The sequence below is a fragment of the Serinus canaria genome, chromosome 21, assembly GCF_022539315.1.
Source record: "Serinus canaria isolate serCan28SL12 chromosome 21, serCan2020, whole genome shotgun sequence".
NCBI classification, from domain to species: Eukaryota; Metazoa; Chordata; class Aves; order Passeriformes; family Fringillidae; genus Serinus; species Serinus canaria.
In genome coordinates, this window is record NC_066334.1 from 3338672 (window position 1) to 3356132 (window position 17461).

Below are 17461 nucleotides of genomic sequence, written 5' to 3' on the forward strand. Positions count from 1 at the left end.
AGTACTGTTTGTATTTACCAGTACTTTATACTCAAAAAAATGAAGTCACATTAGCTAACTTGATTTTTAGAAATATAACTCTTCCCAACAGAAATACTCCTATTGACAGCTTTGCTTAAATTACAACTGAAAAATGCTTTAAGTGTTTTCTTGTGTTTATCAAACATATGTGTATGCTGAAAAACTTGTGCTTGAATAGAATCCTAAAACCAGAATGGTTTGGGCTGGAAGGAACATTAAAGCTCATCTCATTCCAAAGCCAAGTCAACCTTGGTCTAGCCAAGGTTGCTTCAAGCCCCATTAATCTAACAACAAAATAGGAGGGATGCATTTACTTTTGCAGAGCCTGTTACTTACCTTTTGCCCCCCACCCCTCCCTTCTTCCCATTTCTTTTCTAAAAGTCCCTTTTAAAGGTATGTATGCCAAACCACGTAAAGCATGCCCACAATGCAGGAAGTGAATGTCCTGGCTGCAGATCAGCTGCAAGGGGTATTTTAATCTCCACATTCACTGGCTCTCTGTCATGGACTAGAACTTCATTCAGGAATCAGCTTCAGTCTCTGAGCACTCACTGTTATCATCCACAATCCAATAATTCTGTATTTAATACCAGACCCTTTATCAGCCCCACAATTACCATAAGGATAAACAGGAAATTAAACACATTGACTCTTCTCCAGTGTGATAGCTGCTGGGCACATTGCACAACATTTCCAAGGACTTTAAAGTGAGCAACACCTGAGAGATCTCTTGCAACTGGGACTGCTCCAGGCCTTGCTGTTACCTGAAAAAGCCAACTCACAGATCGGTGTGAAGACACATCACCTCTGGATACATGAAATGGCATTTTTTTATCTAGTGCCAGTGATACTGCTGGTGGTTTTTGTTGCTTCATTCACATCAGCAATCATAAGAACAATTCAAACTGAGTTTGCCAATTGGAGCATCCCTCCTGGAGTGAGCAATCCCGGAAAACTTCGACTTATTGTTTTTGCTTTGATTGTTACATCTACTCTGGTGAGTAACTCTGCTGCAACTTCTGTGAGAAATGTTGTTAGATCTTAATTTTGTTCTACGTGTAGATACCAGAATCCTGCCAGCTCTATCAAGGCTTAAATGATGGCTTTTCTCTTCTGGGGGCTGACTTGAGAGGACAGTGTTTGGAAAATCATTTCTGTTAGACCTCAGTCAGATTTTACCTATTAAGTCAACCATTAGAGCCCAAGCTTTATTAGCTGAGCTTCCCTAATTAAATTTAAAATTAAGTATTTATAAAAAGTGAGATTGCTTTGATTTCCACTTTAGCTAAGCACACATGATGTTTTTAGGCCATTCTTGGGGCTTTCCAGTAACATGGGAGGCTGGGTAATGGAAGTAGCAGTAATGGGTGACTGGATGCTTTCAAAGGAGACAAAAAGAGAAACCCCAGAAACTTAGAGGGATGAGGGACACTTGGGAGCACTGGCCAGGCCTCTCTCACCAGGAGCTCCTTCACCAACCACCCTTCACTCTCCAGGAACCCCGTCACCAATTCCCTTCAATCTCCAGGAACCCTGTCACTAATTCCCCTCACCAGGTGTCCCCTCAGTGAGTGTCCCCACACCAGCTACCCCTCACCAGCTGCCTCTCACAAGGTTCTCCCTTCTCCTCCTTCCCCCTCACCAGGAGCCCCTTCACCAACTGCTCATCACTCTCCAGGAGCCCTGTCACCAATTCCCGTCACTTTCCAGGAGCTCCATCAGCAATTCCCTTCACTCTTCAGGAGCCCCATCACCAATTCCCCTCACCAGGTGTCCCTTCAGTGAGTGTCCCTCACCATCTCCCTTCTCCAGCTGCCCCTCACCATTTGCCCCTCACCAGTTGCCGCTCTCCAATTGCCCTTCTCCTGGTGCCCCTCACCGGCTGCCCCGCTCACGGTTCTCCCTTCTCCTGGTGCTCCTCACCAGCTGCTCCTCACACCGCTCTCCCTTCTCCTGCTTCCCCCTCACCGGCTGCCCCTCACCAGCTGCTCCTCACATGGTTCTCCCTTCTCCTGGTGTCCCTCACCGGCTGCCCCTCACATGGTTCTCCCTTCTCCTGGTGCCCCTCACCGGCTGCCCCTCACACCACTCTCCCTTCTCCTGGTGCCCTTCTCCTGGTGCCCCTCACCAGCTGTTCCTCACACGGTTCTTCTGTCTCCTGTGCCCCTCACCGGCTGCCCCTCACACCGCTCTCCCTTCTCCTGCTTCCCCCTCACCGGCTGCCCCCTCAGGGCTGTCCGTGCGCGGTCTCCCCTCATCTCACCCCGGCTATCCTCCCTCTGTCCCAACAGGGCAGGATTTTTGAGAAGATGGAGCTGTGCAGCAGCCTGGCCATCAAGCGCCTGGTGTTCTCCGGGCGGAGGCCGGACCCGGCCCCGGGGGTGCAGCAGGAGGAGGCGCGGCTCGGGGGGGTGCCCGTGCGGCTGTACCGGCCCCTCGGGCCCTCCGCGCGGCCGCGGCCCGCCGTGCTGTTGTTCCACGGCGGCGGCTGGATCTTCTGCAGCCTCGGTACGGCCCCGAACCGGCTCTGCCAACGCCACAGCCCGCCGGCACTGTCCTGCTAGCCAGGCGTTGCTTTAGCGTACACCGTGTGCTTGTGGCCGACAGAATTCCGGCCTCCACACAGACGCTGATGCAAAAGTTTTTCACCTGTTTATATACTTTTAGGAAGGAAGGAAATTGATGCCTGTTTGTTCTAAATTACGGTCCTGGTTTAGGGCAAATTTGGGAGAAAACCTCCAAAAGGGGGCCCTTCCAGAAAGCAAACCCACACAGCTCCTCCCAGCAACTGATTCGGAAAGGATTCCTGGGGGAGAAGTGGAAAGAACCTGTTTATTAAAAAAAAAAAAAAAAAAAGAGGGGGGAAAGGAAAAACAGTCCAGGAAAAAATTCGGACTGCTTAGCTAAACTAACTAATGAGCAGAAGCAAAAAGCAGGAGCAAAGCAAGAGCAAAGCGAAAAGCCCAGCAAAAAGCAGCAGCACTATGGACTGCCCGGTCTGTGTGTCCTGCCAGCCGTGGGGGAGCAGGCTGACAACAAAACCAAAACATTCGCTTTTCAGAGCCAGTCATTAAGGCACAGAACATAATATCCAGCATAAGCAGAACACACAAAAGCAGAACACAAGCGTCATAACGTCAGCCTAGGATAATTACTTAATTTTCTCTTTCATTAATTGTTATTCTATCCTCTTTAGTTTTCTTAGTGTATTTTTCCTCTGGTATGGACTTTCCAACATACATCTGTTAGCTGCTTCTTTATATTCTGGTTTCTACAAAATGTCCTTGGAGTCCAAAAATTCTGCCCTTCTTCAACAATTCACACCCTCTCCCAGGCCTTGTTCTTTGAAGCATATCAGGGTTAGTTTGGCAAAACTTTTAAAAGTTTCAGTGATTTTCCCAATCAAGCCAACAATAATAGTCTGTGTAAAGAAAGTTAGCTACATGCTGCCTAAAAGTGATTTAAGATTAGCACACTGCTTATAATTAATATACTAGTTATGATTAATTAAAAGATAAATTAAAGATTAATTAGAAAAGTTATATAACCTCCAGCCGCTGGAAGACTGAACTCTGGCTGGGCTTTCCCATCCAGAGCTGCAAAGGGAGGCAGCAGCAGGGGGAGAGGGGAGAGGGATGAGGGGAGCTGGACCATTTGTGGGCAGTAAAACATCCTTTGATGTGTTTCAGATTCCCACGAGAGGATCTGCCAGTACATTGCCAAGGAAAGCGGCTCGCTGGTGGTGTCTGTGGGGTGAGTTGCAGCCAGCTGCCCCAGAGAAGCCTTTTTGCCTCTTGCTGCCTCTCAGCACTGCAGGGATGTGCAACTGGTGGGAATGCTCCTCTTCAGGACCTGGACACCAGGTGTCCAGACAGAATTTTCCCAGGATCCCAGGTGTCCAGACAGAATTCCAAGGGGGCTGTTTGTTTTTCATTTCTCTCCCTGCTCCATTAGCTAACAGTGCAGACACAGCCCACAGTAAGGTCCATGTGTGTCCCAACACAGAGCTATGCTGGCAGCACACAAAACCAAGGAATGCTTTCCAGAAGAAAGTTCCAATGTGTTGAGAAATGACTAATAAACTGACTTGGAAGCTGATGATTCACTGAACCATTTAAATAGGTGTAATTACCTTGTGAACTTCAAGGAGCTTTCTAACAGTGAGAATAAAATGCTAGTAAGTAATAACACTACTAATTAGTACTATTAATGCCAGTCATGCTAAAAAATATAACTGTTACAGTTATTTAAATAAAGAAAAAAATAATTATAAAAATGAAATATCCTCAGTAACAGTGAGGTGCAGATTGATTAAATTAGTTAATCCACAAACCAGAAGCAGTCTACACTAGAAGAGAAAAATGAAGTTACATCACTTAATTTGTGATCAGGGCAGCTCTTGGAATATCCCAACCATGCTAAGTTCTTGCAGCCCCATCCTATGGCTCTCACTTCTCTGTGATTACTCATTGGACAACACCTGTTTAGTAGATAAAAATACCTTCATGAGTTTTTCTTCCTGAGAGAAAACTTAGTCCAACACAGGGAGAACCAGGATGCTGTAGAAATTTTGTATTTACACTTATGACATTTCCTTCTGTTACTTTTGGGTGGTGGTGTTTGCAGGGGTCTCAGGACAAAGGTAGAGATGAGAATCTTGACTCCGTGTTTCAGAAGGCTGATTTATTATTTTTTGATATATTGTATTAAAAGAAAATAATATACTAAAACTGTACTAAAATAATAGAAGAAAGGATTTCATCAGAAGGCTAGCAAGGAAAGAAATGGAATGAGAAAATCTTGTGACTGACCAGAGAGTCTGAGACAGCTGGACTGTGATTGGCCATTAATTAAAAACAACTACATGAGACTAATCAAAGATGCACCTTGTGCATTCCACAGCAGCAGATCATTATTGTTTACATTTCGTTTCTGAGGCTTCTCAGCTTCTTAGGAGAAAAGATCTTAGCTGAAGGATTTTTCATAAAATCTGTCTGTACCACTTTTGCTGTCTCTGTGTCCCAGGTACCGTTTGGCCCCTGAGCACAAGTACCCCGCTGCCTACGAGGACTGTCTGAACGCCAGCCAGCACTTCCTGCAGCACCTGCAGCACTACGGCGTGGATCCTGCCCGGGTCACTGTCTGCGGGGACAGTGCTGGGGGCAACCTGGCAGCTGCTGTGAGCCAGACCCTGGCAGGCAGGTCAGACCTCCCCAGACTGCGTGCTCAGATCCTCATCTACCCAGGCCTTCAGGCCCTGGACTTCAATTTACCGTCCTACCAACAGAACCGGGGAGTCCCGCTGCTCTTCCGGGAACGTGCCGTTTACTATTCTTTGCAGTATGTACAAGGGAACACATCAGATCTAGAAGAGGTCTTGGCGGGCTCTCATATTCCTCCAGACATGAGGCTGAAGTATAGGAAGTGGGTGAGTCCAGACAACATCCCTGAGGAATTTAAGGTCAGAGGCTACAAACCACACAAGCCCTGTGAATTCAAGCCTGAAGTTTTTGAGAAAGTGAAAAGACTCCGTGAGCCCACGCTATGCCCACTGCTGGCTGAAGACACAATCATCCAGCAGCTGCCAGAATCTTTCATCCTGACCTGCGAGTACGACGTGCTGCGGGACGATGGCTTGTTGTACAAGAAGAGGCTGGAGGACAACGGGGTTCGAGTGACCTGGTACCACCTTGAGGATGGATTCCATGGGATCATAAACCTGTTTGATTATTGTGGTTTGTCATTTCCGTCTGGGAAAAAGGGATTGGACAGGGTTGTTGAATTTATAAAGGGCCTGTAAAAAGAACTTTCCTTCATTATGCTTCTCCCACTAATGACTGCTTAGGCTCTCACACTTCAGGTAGTGCTGCTCTGCAAGAATGTGACACCTTTTGATGTGTAAATGACTATTTCTAAGATCCATGAACTTCAAATTAACACAGATCTTTTCCTTGTGAGACTTCTGACGCTTCAATCTTTTGAGAGTACAATTTTTCTATGTGCTGTGTTTTTTTTCAAATTGGCATCTGATTAATTCCTTGTCTTCAATTACTAAATTATTTACTTCTATACAAATAATCTATGTGGAATGATTTGGATTAAATGCTGCTCACTACAGCCAGTTTATTTGTGATGTCCATTTGATATGCTCCAAAGCATGACTTAATTTATCTAAAAAGTATAAGCTGGGTAGATAGTGAGGGAGGGAAAACTCTGGACAAATAGGCAGAGATCAAGATCTCAGTGAGGAGACTGAGAAAATATTCCATGGCTGCAAAAGCAGCAGTGCAAGGCCAGAGTTGATGGGGCACACCTAGCTGCAGGCAAGTAAGGGCTGCTCTGATTTTGAAATAATTTTAGCTCTACAAAGTCCTTTTTAATTTTGCAAAGTCTCCACTATGCTCACAGAGGGTAGGATATAGTGTTGAGATGAAATGCTGACATCAGGATTTAGAAAGGCAGGAAGGATCAGTGAACTGGGCTCTTGGTCTGTGTGTACTGAAAGGTACAGCTTAAAGAGAGAATATCAAGGAAAATGTTTTCATGTTCTTACAAAGGGTGTCCCCCTGTGTTAACTTTTGCAAAATCTGTACAGTGATTCTGTGCTAGAATCTCTCAATTTGTGCTTTCTCCATGGCTTGAGCTTTATTTACAGGGTGAGACTGTTTTCCCTGACATGATGCTTCATTACACCTTGCTGATGAAAGCAAGGAAGAGCAGCAATGAGCACACTCAGAATGGCCAGACTGAGGACATGAAAATCACAGAATTTCTAGGGTTGGGCGATCATCCAGTGCAGTCCCCCAAGGCAGGGTCACCTGGAGCAGGTGATGCAGGAACACATCCAGGTGTGCTTCGAACGAATCCAGAGAAGGAAACTCCGCACCCTCCGTGGGCACTGTCCCAGTGCTCCGTCACCTCAATGTAAAGAGGTTCTTCCGCATGCTGAGGTGAAACTCGTGGTTTAGTATATACCCATCGCTCCTCGTCCTAAGGAAATCCTCAGGAAAAAAGGAAAAAAAAATCCTACAGTGCTGAGAAAAACAGAACTATTTACAAAAACAAATGCTGACTTCCCTTAGGTTTCCCTGCGCAAGGGCAGCCCTCACTGAGCACGGGCAGCCAGCCCTTGCTCTCACCTCCCGCCGGCAGAGCACCGCGGAGCTGCGGCCGGGGCCGCGGGGGCCGTGCCAGCCCGGGGCGGCGGGAGGCGGCGCCGGGCGCGTCCGTTCCCCAGTACCGCGCGCAGGTCACGCCGGGCCTCCTTGAACCGAGATTACCCGGCCGGCGCCTCCGGCCGCTCCGCGCGGCTCCCCCCGGCCGCCCGCACCATGACCCCTGCGCCGGCTTTGCGGAGCGGCCGCACTCGGCCCGTGACGGGGCCGCGGCTCTGCCGAGCGCTGCCGGGGGAGCCCCGCAGGGCCGCGGCCGGGCCATGGCGCTGCTGCCCGCGCTGCTGCTGCTGCTCCTGCCCCTGGCGGCGCTGGCGGCGGCCGCGGTGCTGCTCGGTCTGCCCAGCTACGACATCCCGCCCGGGGTGAACCAGCCGGCCAAGCTGCGCCTGGTGCTCACCCTGCTGCTCGGCACCGCCGCGCTGGTGAGTGGCGGTGCGCGGGGCGAGGGGGCGTCGGGGCGACCCGCGGGCTGGGGGCGGCAGTGGTGGTACAAATACAGGGAACCGGGACAGGATCCGCGTGTCCCCGCTGTCCCCGTGGGATGCTGGCGGTGCCGCATCATGAGGAGGGAATGCGGCGAGCCCACCTCTTCTGCCCCGGGGTATCCCTCGATCCGGACACTGCAAGGACACCCGCGATCCGGGCGCTGCCCTCGATCCCCGCGGTCGAGGATGCTGCCCCGGGCGCCGCCGGCCCAAACACCGCCCCGAGCAGCCCCCGGTCGAAAATGCTGTCCCGAGCACCCCCGATCGAGGATGCTGTACTGAGCATCCCCCGGTCGAGGCTGCTGTCCCGGGCAGCCCCGGTCGAGGATGCTGTCCCGGGCACGCCCGGTCGAGGATGCTGTCCCGGGCACGCCCGGTCCGGCTGCCGCGGGGAGCACTGCCCATGTCGCGGGCAAACCGCGTTCCCGCTTCAGAGCCGTGCCTAGGGCGGGTTAGCGGAGACTGCGAGCTGATGATGGCAGCCTCGAATTCAGGGCTGGGCTGGTGTTTTGCGTGCTAACTGCCCGCACCTTCAGGCGAAATCACCTTGCACAAAACGAGCTGCAGCTTTCAGCTGCTCCTGCCGCGGCTGACATTTATGGCACACAATCCGGTTAGGGCTGCTTTACTTAATCCCTGGACTCTCTTTGGCAGCGTTGCATAAACGGCATTAGAGCCCTCCTCGGCTCTGCATCTCTTACTTGCTGTCTTTGAGTTTCTTAAAATCTTCAGTTTTGTAATTTCTTTAGCCACAGACATCATCCCTGCTATCACACAGACTTTGTTTTCGCTCCTGACGCCGCTTCTTAAACCATTTCCCCTTTACCTCTTCCCTCCAGTGCCTTTCCTGACCCAGCTGCCCAGCCATCCTGCGCCCCCCTAGCAGGTTGCCCCGACCGCCTCACGGGAGCTTTCCAAAGAGGGATCTTGTTCCGCCCGTGACTGGTCCCTGTTTGCTTCCCAGCCTCTCTTGTTTCCCTTATTACTTATCGCTTCTCGTCTGGGTTGCACGAGCATTGGCGCAAGGAAGGCACACTTCATTTTGCTCCGTCGCTCTGTTGTGTGACTCTAACCCTGCCGTACACTACCCTCGCACCCTACAGCTCTGCACTTTAGCTTTGCCCACCACCTTCCCCTGAGTTTTAGGGTCTCCTTCCTGACTTTTAGTGTCCGCCCTCCGACGAACTGTTGCTCCATCCGGCATTTCGTTGTTGTTATCACGTCTACCTGCCCCCCGACTGCCCCCCCCTATGTGCCGGACTCCCAATGCTGCTGCCTCACCTCTGTCCTCCACGCCACCCCCCCCTTTGGTCTGCTCTTCCGACACTTTCTGCTGTGCCGTTCCCATGCCCTTGGATTGGCGTCGTTGCCCCGTCCATTTTTCTATAGACTGCCGGCTGTGCGCACTTGGGACCCTTGTTCCCCTGGTTACCACATCCCGCGTTCTGTATTTCTTCCCCCTTTCCTCACCCCCTTGTCAGTTTGCATGTCCGTACAATGCCGGCCTTTTCTACCCTGGCTACCTCCAGACTTTTAACGCTGCCTCCCTGTCTTTTACACATTTACCAGCGGAAGGCTTTTGGAGAGCGCAGCTGGGCTTTGCTCGCCACCTCCCCTTTGGCCGATCCCGTGCGAGTGGGCCGGAGGCAAGGAAACTGGGGGTGGCTCTCTCAAAGCTGCTTTATCCCCGGATCTGCCGTTTACGGGAGTACCTGTGCGGGTTTAGCAGCCACTAACGCCTACCCCATCGCCTGGGCCCCGGCGCCAGGCCATCCTCTTCTTCCCTGGAGGAGGCTGCGGTCATTTGGAAGCCTTGGTCAGATACTTCCTGGCCGGACCTGTGTGGCTGCCGCAAGCATATTCTCCCTTTCCTTTTTCGAAGATGTGATGTTTATATTTTAAAATGTGTGTTTTCAGCCTGTGCTTTGCGATCACGTCTTTGCAACCCGTTTGGCCACAGCCCTTTCTTAGGCTGTCCCTCCACAGGCTGCGGGGCAGTCGTGAAGCACTGACCCCAATCTTTCTTTTGCCGATACCCTCTGCAAAGGCCCCTGTTGTCGCTACCTCTCCCGGGCGAGGCCTCCGTCGTTGGTCTGTGCCAGTAAGTGCCCATCCCCCATTTGTAGTGGGGAGATGATTCTGCTCTGGCCCACGCAGCAGCTGTGCCCTGGGGTTGCGTGGTGTCCTTTTGGTACCGGACTTTCTGTGGGAGCAGTCCCGGTTCCTCACGAGAAACCCCACCATAGTGCTATCCGCTCCCCCACAGAAGATTCGGCCTCCTGATCTTCCTGTCCCGGAGATCACCCCTTCTGAATCCCGATACAATGGACCTCTTCGGCCCCCTACGTAAGTCTATACTCTCCCCATAGCCATTCACAACCACTCTCGGTGAAAACGTCTTCCCTTGAGCTGGCAACTCTCTGGCCCTTCATACCCAGCTGCGCACGCTTACGCCCCATTCGGGGCTACACGGCCGGCATAGAGACCTGATCACCACTGAAATCTTCCATTTTTCCACATCGGATGCACGGCCCCCAAATTAATAAATTACTCTTGCAGCGTTGACAGAGGGCGTTTTCACACCCATACACTTAAGAAAACGCACACTCTGCCTCAAATTCCTGGTTCCGATCATAATCAGCGACCACATCCACTCAGTGAGCCTGTGATGAACCTACCATTTACGTTTATTTTGCACCTCCAAAGGAGGCGATCCAACATAGAGCCGGCCCCACCCAAACCGATAGGGGCTGCATGAAGGAGCATAGATGGACCTTTCCTGGTTACTGCTAATGCCACCATTTTCCTTCCTCGCGTCTCTGTGTCAAGGTTACGTTTGGCCCCGAGCCGCACATCGCTACCCGTGCCTAAGAGGACTTGTTTTGAACGCCGCCAGCACTTCCTGCAGACCTGCAGCATACGGGGGTCGGGGGGAGTTGGATTCCTGCCAGGGTCACTGTCGCTGGGGGACCAGTGCTGGGGGCAACCCTGGCCGCTGCATGTGAGCCAGCCTGGCAGGCAGGCTCAAGACCTCCAAGACTGCCGTGCTCAGATCCCTCACTTCCCAGGCTCCAGGTCCTGGACTTCCCAATTATGTCCTACTACAACAGGGGTGAAACACGTGGGGGTCCCGGTTTCCGGAACGTGTGCTTTCTTTGCTTGCTGTACCCATGGGGATGCACGGCAATGCAAGGAGGTCTTGGCGGGCTCTCACTAATTCTCCAGACATGAGGCTGAAGTTATAGGAAGGGGCGGAGTCCAGCAAACCATCCTGAGGGAATTCAGGTACAGAGGGTGAAAAAACGCTAGGCCCACTTGATTTTATAGCTGAAGTTATTGCGACAGTGAAGAGCTTCGTGAACCCACCTGTGCCCCGCTGCTGAAGATCTGTGTTAACAGCTGCAGAATTTTTCCTCCTGACTGCGAGTTCCGAGTGGCTGCGGGACGATGGCTTGTTGTCTCAGAAGAGGCTGGACAGGACACAGGGGTGCGACGTGCCCTGGTCCCACTGAGGCTGGCTTCCATCGGGATCTATCAGCCTCATGACTATTGTGGTTCTCCTTCGTCTTGGGCCAGGGGCTTGGCCCAGGGTTGTTCCCTTCTTACACCAAGCTTCTGCAACACCCCTTAGCTTCCCTGAGTCTGGTATGCCTCCAACCTAGGGCCATCTTTGTTCGGATATTTAATATAGGTTATGGGTAGTGAATAGGGGGGCGACATAAGTGATACTCATCAACCAGGCTCTGCATCTCTTACTTGCTGTCTTTGAGTTTCTTAAAATCTTCAGTTTTGTAATTTCTTTAGCCACAGACATCATCCCTGCTATCACACAGACTTTGTTTTCCTCCACGCAGATTCTTAAACCATTTACCATTTACATCTTCTTTAAATTGAATTTACTGACAAAGCTGCCCAGCAATCCTGAGCCCCACTAGCAGGTGACAAGACAGCCTCACTGGGCATTAAAAAGAGGGATCTTGTTCAGCCAGTGACTGGTAACTGTTTGATTCCCAGCTTCTTGTTTCACTTATTATTTCGCTTATAGTCTGGGTTGCAAGAGCATTGGGAAAGGAAGGAACTTCATTTTGCTCAGTAGCTCTGTTGTGTGAATAAAAAGCAGTAACTAACTCGCACAATACAGCTCTGCACTTTAGATTTGCAAATTCACTGAGTTTTAGGGTCTAATTCATGAATTTTAGTTTCAGCAATGAAGAACTGTTTCTACATAAGGCATTTCGTTGTTGTTATCAAGTATAAATGAAACAAGAATGACCACAAATATGTGCAGGACAATGCTGATGAGTAAAATATGTACTCCAAGACAACCACTTTGGCTGATCTTCATAAAATTTCTGATGTGACGTTACAATGACATTGGATTGGAGTAGTGCAAGTAAATTTTTCTATAGACTGCAGGATGTGAGAACTTGGGAAAATTGTTTCATTTCCAAATCAGAGTTCTGTATTTCTTTAAAATTTCCTCCATGTCAGTTTGATGTAAGTACAATGCAGAATTTTTATACCCTGGCTAACTCCAGACTTTTAAAGATGCCTTAATGTCTTTTACCTTTAACAGGGAAGGATTTTGGAGAAGACTGGGCTTTGCAGCCAAATCACTTTTGGCCGATACGTGCGACAGGGGCGGAAACTGGGGTTGGATCCAAAGCTCTTTATCCAGGATCTGCAGTTTAAGGAAGTACCTGTGAGGGTTTATCAGCCTAAAGCTACCTCGAATGGGCCAAGGAGAGGCATCCTCTTCTTCCATGGAGGAGGCTGGGTATTTGGAAGCCTTGGTAAGATACTTCCTGGAGGAACTGTGTGGTGTAGAAAGAATATTCTCATCTTTTTAGAAGATGGAAATAAAATGTGGTTTCAGCATGTGATTTGAGATCAAGTCTGAAACCTGTTTGGAACAGACATTTCTTAGGCTGTCTCAAAGGTGAGGGCAGTAGTGAAGCACTGACAACAATATTTCTTTTGCAGATACCTATGAAAAGGTGTGTCGCTACCTCTCCAGGGAGAGTGACTCAGTAGTTGTGTCTGTGCAGTAAGTGAACACTACCCACTTCTGTAGTTGGGAGATTATTGCTGCTCTGGGACCACAGCAGAGCTGTGCTGGTGTTGGAGGTGTTCTTTTTTGGCACAGGAATTTCTGTGGGATTCAGTCAAGTTCATAAAGAGAAAAATAGTGATAAAGAAGATTTCGCAGCCCTTGACTATTCATGCCCAGAGATACTCTGAAAAGATACAAATGGAAATATTTGGCACACTAAGTAAGTCTATAAAAGCCAATTAAAAACTTAGGTGAAAAAAGTCTTCCTTGTGCTGAACATATGGACATATAATAAGATGCTCCAAGCAATTGGGGACTATGGGAAAAGAGAAAATCACACTGAAATCCTTCCATTTTACACATAGGATGCAGAGGCACAAAATTAATAAATAATCTTGTCAGGAGTACAGAGGGAGTTTTCACCATCACTAAGAACTGCTCAATTCCTTGTTCATATCATTAATCAGAGACAATCCTACTTCAGTGAGCCCTTGTGACTGAACTCACCATTTACAGTTTATTTGCAGTCCCAAAGGGAGGAGATCCTAACCTAGAGCCAGGCCACCCCAAAACGATAGGGCTGAAGAGCAGCATATGAGACCATTTCCTGGTTACTGCTACTGACATTTCCTTCTTCTTGTCTCTGTGTCCCAGGTACCGTTTGGCCCCTGAGCACAAGTACCCCGCTGCCTACGAGGACTGTCTGAACGCCAGCCAGCACTTCCTGCAGCACCTGCAGCACTACGGCGTGGATCCTGCCCGGGTCACTGTCTGCGGGGACAGTGCTGGGGGCAACCTGGCAGCTGCTGTGAGCCAGACCCTGGCAGGCAGGTCAGACCTCCCCAGACTGCGTGCTCAGATCCTCATCTACCCAGGCCTTCAGGCCCTGGACTTCAATTTACCGTCCTACCAACAGAACCGGGGGGTCCCGCTGCTCTTCCGGGAACGTGCTGCTTTCTTTGCTTTGCTGTACCTCAATGGGGATGCACTGCACATGCAAGAGGTCTTGGAGGGCTCTCATATTCCTCCAGACATGAGGCTGAAGTATAGGAAGTGGGTGAGTCCAGACAACATCCCTGAGGAATTTAAGGTCAGAGGTGTGAAACCGCTTAGGCCCACTGATTTTATAGCTGAAGTTTATGAGACAGTGAAGAGATTCTGTGAACCCAACCTGTGCCCACTGCTGGCTGAAGACTCTGTTGTTCACCAGCTGCCAGAATCTTTCATCCTGACCTGCGAGTACGACGTGCTGCGGGACGATGGCTTGTTGTACAAGAAGAGGCTGGAGGACAACGGGGTTCGAGTGACCTGGTACCACCTTGAGGATGGATTCCATGGGATCATCAGCCTGTATGATTATTGTGGCTTCTCATTTCCGTCTGGGAAAAGGGGATTGGACAGGGTTGTTAACTTCTTAAAAAGCTTATAGTAAACACCTTAGATTCCATGAGTCTGTTCATGCCTCAACCTAGGAAAATATCTTTTTAGGATATTTAATATCAGGTTATGGGTAGTGAATCAGGGGCAGACATTAACAATGATAAACAAGGCTCATCAGAACCTCATTCCAGCTGTTAGTTGGAACATGGAATATGCAAACCTCATACAAGCTTGTACCATGCTGCAAGCCCTTATCTTTAGCTCTGCTAGTAAAGCACAATTCTTTGAATGGGCATCCTGGTTTGCTCCAGTTGTTTAAAAATAAAAAAAAATCTGTGTGAAGAGAAGCTGTGTGTTAGGAGGTGTGTGTGGTGTGAGAAGAAAACCCAGCTGACGTTAGTGGGTTGTGAGCCACTGACAATAAAATAATAAACATGATGATAATTAGGAAATATGATGCTGTCTCAAGCGTGGTCTCTGTCACCGTGGGCACAACAAACAAATGGTTCCATGACCAGCATCACCATGTTTCCCAGCACACAGACAGGACTGGAGCCCCTTTCTACCCCAGTTTTAGCACTACTGGGTAATGTTACACCCACATGACTTGAAGGACAGTTCCATCAAGCAGGGACACAAACAAATATGATTGCATCACAAAAAGATGGGCAGGATTGGTGGAAAATCGGGCCCAAATACTCTGCTGTAGCTCTTGTTGGAAACTGACTGGAGAAGAGGACAAAGGAAAGATCAGGAGAGAAAGAAGAGGAAGGTCAGGAAGGTGAGGGCAGGAACAGAGCAGATCAGAACCTGTGTTGTGGGGGTAGTACAGGGCTGTAGCTGTCAGCTGGAGTCCAACCTCAGCTCACAAGAGTGATAAGAGGGAGAAGGATAAGCATCTTTCTTGGCCTGAATTAGTTTGTTCTGTTTATGGTCTGCCTTTCCTCTCCTTAAGCCAGGGCAGAAGCAATGCCCAAGCACAGGATGCATTGAGAGGTTCACACTGGATATGTCATTGGCCAATTAAAAATGGCACTTAGGGCAGTCACCTGAGGATGCTGTACCTCTTAAACACAACTATACATCAATATAGACAATAATATTTACCAACATCATGCAAGAGAGACTTCACTAATCTTTCCAGAATTTAATACTTATTCATACTTGGAGGGTTTTTAATAATCTGGATATTGGTCTCATTTGCTTGTAGAAATATGAGCATCTTCTCTAGCAGAGCTGCTCAGTAGATTTCATGCCTTGCTTAAGAGGCTCAGCAAAATTTTGTCATTAGACTTTTAACTTTGTCAAAACATGCCAGTTAGGTTCAATATTAGAGCTGTTCAAGCAGATCCTCCTGACTCTGCTAAAATTGCTTCCTTTAGATTTTTTTCTTCCTGGAACCAATTGCCAGATTGTGTTGCAGTCTGCAGCAGCAGAAATAGAACAAAGAGAGAGGGGTAAATGGTTCATTCATCCTTTTCAGATGCTAGTTCTCATGGCAGGTGAAGATATCTAACCAAATTAACCAAAGCACAGATAATTTTTCAAGTGCAATAGAGTATCTTTTATTTGCACTGCAGAACCAATCCAAAATTTTACACTGGCTGATTTTACCAGTTGACTTTTATCAGCAAAGAACACAGACTTTCCAAAAAAGCAGTTGTGTAGATGAAGAAAGGAGCCCTGGGACAGAGCTGCTGTGATTACTGGGCTGCCTCAGCAATTCTGAGTGTTGTGTATCTCTCACATACATAAACTCAGCAGCATCTCATTCAGAACAGCCCCACCTGCTTGCCAGCTCACAGACCAAACACTGAGGAGAACCATGATGGGGAAATTTGGGGTAAGGAACAGAAAATTCCAGTGTGGGGCTGTGGTGCCTGTACATTCCAGGCAGCGATGATCTGTCACTAATACTTAAATCCTATTTTATATATCCTTAAACAACTGTATGTGTAAAGGAAGGCACTGCAGCTCTGTGGCCATTCAAGGGTTGGAATCCAGTGGGAATCCTTCCCCAGGTCAGGCACCCAGCACATGCTGCCTGGGACTCCCTGGATGTTTCCCAGTCTGTGCCTTGGGTGTGACCAGGGCACATGAAAAAAATCAGTGTATTACTCCCACCTGGGACTGGGTATTGAGGCTTCAGGGCATTCCCTGGATTCTAATAGCAGCTTGCTGGTAAAATAGGATTAATTTAATCAGCACACCTCCAATTCATATAAACAAACTGCACTTGAATAAGGCCCAGATTTTTTACAATACTTTCCCCACAAGCATCATCTGCTAGAATGTCCCTTCCAACAAGGTCCTCTCCACCCCCAAGTATTGTTATCATTCTCTTTAGACAGGCAGCTGGAAGGTTGGATTTGCAATGCAGCTGCACAAAACCCTTAAGCAGCACAAAGCAATCAGCTTTTCATTTCCAGCCTTCTTAAATGTGTCTGCAAATCCATGATGCAAGTGTTGAAATCAGATTGATCAGATCTCATGACATACAGATGCAGTTGCTTAAGTGGGAATTCACTTGAAATGCAAATGACTTTATTTTCAGGGATTAAATGATAAGTAACACAAAGACTGACAAAGGTTTGTGATATCAGTGGCAAAAATGCAGACTCAAACCACACTGAGCCATCTGAATGCTGTGCACAGCAGCATCATGTGCATCTCATCTCAGGGCCTGCCACTGCAGCAATTTTCTTCCATCACCAGGAAGCAAGAAGCCAAAATTTAGCGGCAGAGTGTGCTGAGAACTGCAATGGGCACAGCTTCAACCTGTGCTGCCTCCGCTCTGCAGCTGGAGTGCAAGCTGGCCTGGATTCCTCAGAAATCAGATTTCCCCATTCTTGGTAGTTCTTGGCATTGTTAATTCAATGGAATGGAACATGGTGTACTGGTCAATGTATAGATCTAGAGATAGGAACCTCCTTCTGTTTAAATTCTGGAAATGGATCTTGTGGTGACTTTTGGCGACTTTCTTACCCCGTCAGTACCTTATTTTTTGGATTAATAAAGTGCAAGTGTTATTCATACACACCAATCCTTATTCACCACAGGAAGCAGTGAAGGAGAGTGTCAATGAACAGATTTCTGTCCCCTATCCAGTATCAGCTGAAAACAAGGAGAACTGTGGGAAACAACTAGCAGGAGAATTCATGGAGTATTATTATCTTTCTGAATTTTTAAGTAAAAGGTTACCTGTGCTAACTTTTCAGATGTCTACCAGAGAGGCTCTGAAGAATCAGGACTCCTGACTGATAACATGACTCATCTGTCAGTGTCTAACAGTGATTTCCTCTTCCAGCCAGAGGGTGGACACATATGTCCTGAGAACAAAAAGATCC

General features: G+C 48.6%; 3 protein-coding genes across 3 annotated transcripts; all 3 read left to right on the forward strand.

The window, feature by feature from the left end:
* Positions 1–230: 230 nt before the first annotated feature.
* LOC127060336 (arylacetamide deacetylase-like 4) lies at positions 231–6142 on the forward strand. The gene is made up of 4 exons (XM_050982569.1): positions 231–1018; positions 2313–2529; positions 3711–3774; positions 5047–6142. Exons 1-4 carry the CDS (start codon positions 842–844, stop codon positions 5819–5821), a joined length of 1233 nt encoding a protein of 410 aa, XP_050838526.1. The 5' UTR covers positions 231–841; the 3' UTR covers positions 5822–6142.
* Positions 6143–7456: 1314 nt separating this feature from the next.
* Positions 7457–14571, forward strand: LOC103820944 (arylacetamide deacetylase-like 4). The gene is made up of 4 exons (XM_018920445.3): positions 7457–7618; positions 12258–12474; positions 12665–12728; positions 13389–14571. Exons 1-4 carry the CDS (start codon positions 7457–7459, stop codon positions 14161–14163), a joined length of 1218 nt encoding a protein of 405 aa, XP_018775990.2. The 3' UTR covers positions 14164–14571.
* Positions 14572–14759: 188 nt separating this feature from the next.
* CFAP107 (cilia and flagella associated protein 107) lies at positions 14760–16986 on the forward strand. Its single transcript, XM_009095719.3, is given in 5 exon segments — positions 14760–14895; positions 16718–16807; positions 16810–16887; positions 16890–16919; positions 16922–16986. Coding segments are annotated over 5 exon segments (399 nt in total).
* Positions 16987–17461: the final 475 nt, after the last annotated feature.